Source organism: Miscanthus floridulus, chromosome 3 (genome assembly GCF_019320115.1).
Source record: "Miscanthus floridulus cultivar M001 chromosome 3, ASM1932011v1, whole genome shotgun sequence".
NCBI lineage: Eukaryota > Viridiplantae > Streptophyta > Magnoliopsida > Poales > Poaceae > Miscanthus > Miscanthus floridulus.
This window is the reverse complement of record NC_089582.1, coordinates 4,030,896-4,034,886: the sequence shown is the minus strand read 5'-3', so window position 1 is coordinate 4,034,886 and position 3,991 is coordinate 4,030,896. Positions and strand designations below refer to the sequence as shown.

Sequence of the window (3,991 nt, the reverse complement as noted above, 5' to 3'; positions counted from 1 at the left end):
AGTGAATTGATCTGCCAGATTATTCGACGTGTGAACATAGTCCAACGTTATAACTCCGGAGGTTTTCAACTTTCTGACAGTCTTTAATCTTCTTTTAACATGCCTTGTGGACTTCATGTTATTCCTGGAACTGTTGACCTTTGTGATCACAGTCTGGTTATCACAGTTCATTGAAATAGCCGGTATCGGTTTTTCAACTACCGGTAAATCCAACAGAAAATCATGAAGCCACTCGGCCTCAGCTCCAGCAGTGTCCAATGCAGCGAGTTCTGCTTCCATTGTAGACTTCGTTAAGATAGTCTGCTTGCAAGACTTCCAGGAAACAGCGCCACCTGCAAGCAGAAACACATATCCGCTCGTGGCATACAGCTCATCAGCATCAGAAATCCAGTTGGCATCACAATAGCCTTCCAGCACTTTTGGATGTCCAGTATAATGAATACCATAAGTCATAGTACCTTTCAGATAACGCAACACTCTCTCAAGAGCATGCCAGTGATCATCTCCCGGGTTTGACACAAACCGGCTCAGCTTGCTCACAGCATATGAGATGTCAGGCCTTGTCGCACTCGCAAGGTACATGAGTGAGCCAATGATCTGGGAGTATGTCAGTTGATCCCTTGCTATTCTTCGTTTTTTCCTCAATAGCATGCTAGGATCATAAGGCGTGGGAGCAGGATCACAGTCACTAAAACCAAAGCGACTTAATACCTTTTCCACATAGTAGGACTGTAACAGAGTTACCCCACCATCACCTTCTCTAATAAGCTTGATGTTTAAAATAACATTAGCTTCTCCCAAATCTTTCATTTCAAAATTGCTCGACAGAAGTTTCTTTACTTCCTTAATCACATTGAGATTTGATCCAAAGATCAGGATGTCATCAACATATAGGCACAGCATAACAGCTTCACCCCCACCATATCGATAATACACACGCGTGTCAGCTTCATTCACAGAGAAACCGTTAGATGTTAAAGTATTATCAAACCTTTCATGCCATTGCTTAGGTGCTTGTTTTAGGCCATATAATGATTTTAACAACCTGAACACCTTGTTCTCTTGACCATCCGTAATGAACCCTTCTGGCTGATCCATATAGATCTCCTCTTCTAACTCTCTATTCAGGAAAGCTGTCTTAACATCCATCTAATGAATGATAAGACCATAAGAGGCAGCCACAGCAATTAAGGTGCGAATTGTAGTCAATCGAGCAACTGGTGAATAGGTGTCAAAGAAATCTTCACCATCTTTTTGAGTATATCCTTTGGCCACAAGCCTTGCCTTGTACCTCTCAATTGTACCATCAGGCCTAAGCTTTTTCTTGAAAATCCATTTGCAACCTATAGGTTGACAATCATAAGGACGGTCAACGACCTCCCAAGTTCCATTAGACATAATAGAATCCATCTCACTCCTTACTGCTTTCTTCCACAAGTCAGCATCAGGAGAAGAATATGCCTCTCTAATGGTGGTTGGTATATCTTTCACAAGGTACACTAAATAGTCATCACCAAAGGATTTTGCAACCCTCTGTCTCTTGCTCTTTCGAGTGACTATAGTGTCATCCTCCTTAGGGATGTGCACATGAGAATCTTCAGCATGATCTGTTGGAATAGACAGTTCGTGTTCATGGGGAATTATAGTCTTATGACTTGTTTCACTAGGTGTATTCTTCATTGGAAATTCATTCTCAAAGAATGTAGCGTCTCTAGATTCCATGATTGTATCAACATACATATCAGGAACTTCAGATTTTATAATTAAGAACCTATAACCAACGCTGTGAAATGCATAACCATGGAAAATACAATCAACAGTTTTAGGACTAAGTTTACGTTTTTTGTTGATTGGCACGTTTACTTTAGCCAAGCAACCCCAAGTGTGCAAATATGAGAGATTTAATCTTCTCTTTTCCCATTCCTCAAATGGTGTGATCTCTTTGTTCTTTATTGGGACTCTGTTCAGGACATGACATGCTGTCAAAATTGCCTCACCCCACCATTCCTTAGATAATCCCGCTGTACTCAACATGGCATTCACTAACTCTGTTAGAGTGCGGTTTTTCCTTTCAGCAATCCCATTGGATTGTGGTGAGAATGGCGGTGTCCTCTCATGAACAATACCATGTTCCACACAAAACTCATCAAAGACATTAGAGAAATATTCTCCACCTCGATCGGACCTTAACCGCTTTATTTTCCTCTCAAGTTGGTTCTCAACTTCAGCTTTATAGGTCTTAAAATAATTAAACGCTTCATCTTTTGTTTTTAAGAGATACACATAGCAAAACCTGGTGGAGTCATCTATAAACGTGAGGAAGTATCTTTTATTGCCTTTAGTCAAAATTCCATTCATTTCGCACAAATCAGAATGGACAAGTTCTAGAGGTGCTAAATTCCTCGCCTCAGCAGCCTTGTGAGGCTTGCGGGGTTGTTTTGATTCAACACATACATGGCACTTAGACTTTTTGACCAAATTGAATTTAGGAATTAAATTTAGATTTGCTAACCGCATAAGACAGCCAAAACTTGCATGACAGAAACGTGAATGCCATAAATCCGACTCATCAGAAATATTAACATAATTCACTATTTTATTACACACATCATGCAGTGATAAGTGAAACAAGCCTCCGCAATCATATCCTTTACCAACAAAAGAACCATGTTTTGACACAACACATTTATTCGACTCTAGAACAATTTTGTAGCCATCTCAACATAGCATAGACGCACTAACAAGATTCTTCTTGATGGAGGGCACATGCTGCACGCTCTTCAATGGCACCGTCTTTCCCGAAGTAAATTTCAGAATGACCGTACCAACACCAAGAACATGAGCACGCGACCCATTTCCCATCAACAAGGCGTCAGACCTCTCGACCTGGTAGGAAGAAAACAGAGAAACATCAGCACACACATGAATGTTTGCACCACTATCCATCCACTACTCAGGTGAATTACATACTGAAAGAACAAATGGTAAAGAATTACCATACCCAGTTGCTCCTTCTCCAGTATCAGTAGTGACAATATTTGCTGATTTCTTTTCCTGCTTGAACTTGCGCTCAGGACACTCACTTACCCAGTGTTGTTCACTGCCACAAACAAAGCAGCCTCTATCTCTCTTGTTATTGTTCTTCTTTTTAAACTGTGCTGTTTAAACAGGTTTAGTTGTGTTCTCTTGCTTGTTCTGGTTTTTCTTCTTTTTATACTTGCGGAATCCAGAGTTTCTCTTCTGTACCACATTAGCAGTAGAGGTCTCAACATTCTTTCCATTGTCTTTTGCTCTCGCTCTCTCCTCAACATCAAGAGTACCAATGAGCTCTTCAACATTAAACTCCTGTCTCTTATATTTGAGTGAGGTAGCAAAGTTCTTCCAAGAAGGTGGTAACTTGGCGATTATACCGCCAGCCACAAACTTGTCAGGTAAGACACATGAAAAGAGCTCAAGTTCCTTAGCTAGTGCCTGAATCTCATGAGCCTGTTCCACTATAGATCGGTTCTCAAACATCTTGTAGTCATATAGCTGTTCCATGAGATACAGCTCGCTACCAGCATCGGTAACTCCAAACTTTCCCACAAGTGCATTCCACAGCTCTTTCCCTGTAGGAAGGATGATATAGCTTTTCTGGAATTTTGGATCAAGTGCGCTAATCACTGCACCTCGAAAGAGGTTGTCATCAGCCTTAAACTTAGCTTCATCCTTAGGAGGCAAGTTAGCATGTTTGCCATCAGAAATATGATAACATGACATTGCAGTGAGCCACAATTTCATCTTAGCTTTCCAAACCAAGAAGTTTTTATCATCAAAAGGATCAGACTTTAACACAGCAGCAAAACCTCTGATAGAAAAATGCCTATAATTAGGTTTTTGGATTGTTAGAATAATAGGCAATTTCCATATCATTTTAATTTCATAATTTAACAGCATGATGATGACATATAAAGAAATATTAATCATTAAAATCATGATATCGATTATATCC

General features: G+C 40.2%; 1 protein-coding gene across 1 annotated transcript; it reads right to left on the bottom strand.

Moving 5' to 3' along the window:
• Positions 1 to 1,149: 1,149 nt before the first annotated feature.
• On the bottom strand, positions 1,150 to 3,780 carry LOC136542995 (uncharacterized). The gene is made up of 4 exons (XM_066535589.1): positions 3,247 to 3,780; positions 2,743 to 2,886; positions 2,294 to 2,466; positions 1,150 to 1,783 (listed from the first exon to the last, which is right to left on the bottom strand). Exons 1-4 carry the CDS (start codon positions 3,778 to 3,780, stop codon positions 1,150 to 1,152), a joined length of 1,485 nt encoding a protein of 494 aa, XP_066391686.1.
• Between the last annotated feature and the right edge of the window lie 211 nt (positions 3,781 to 3,991).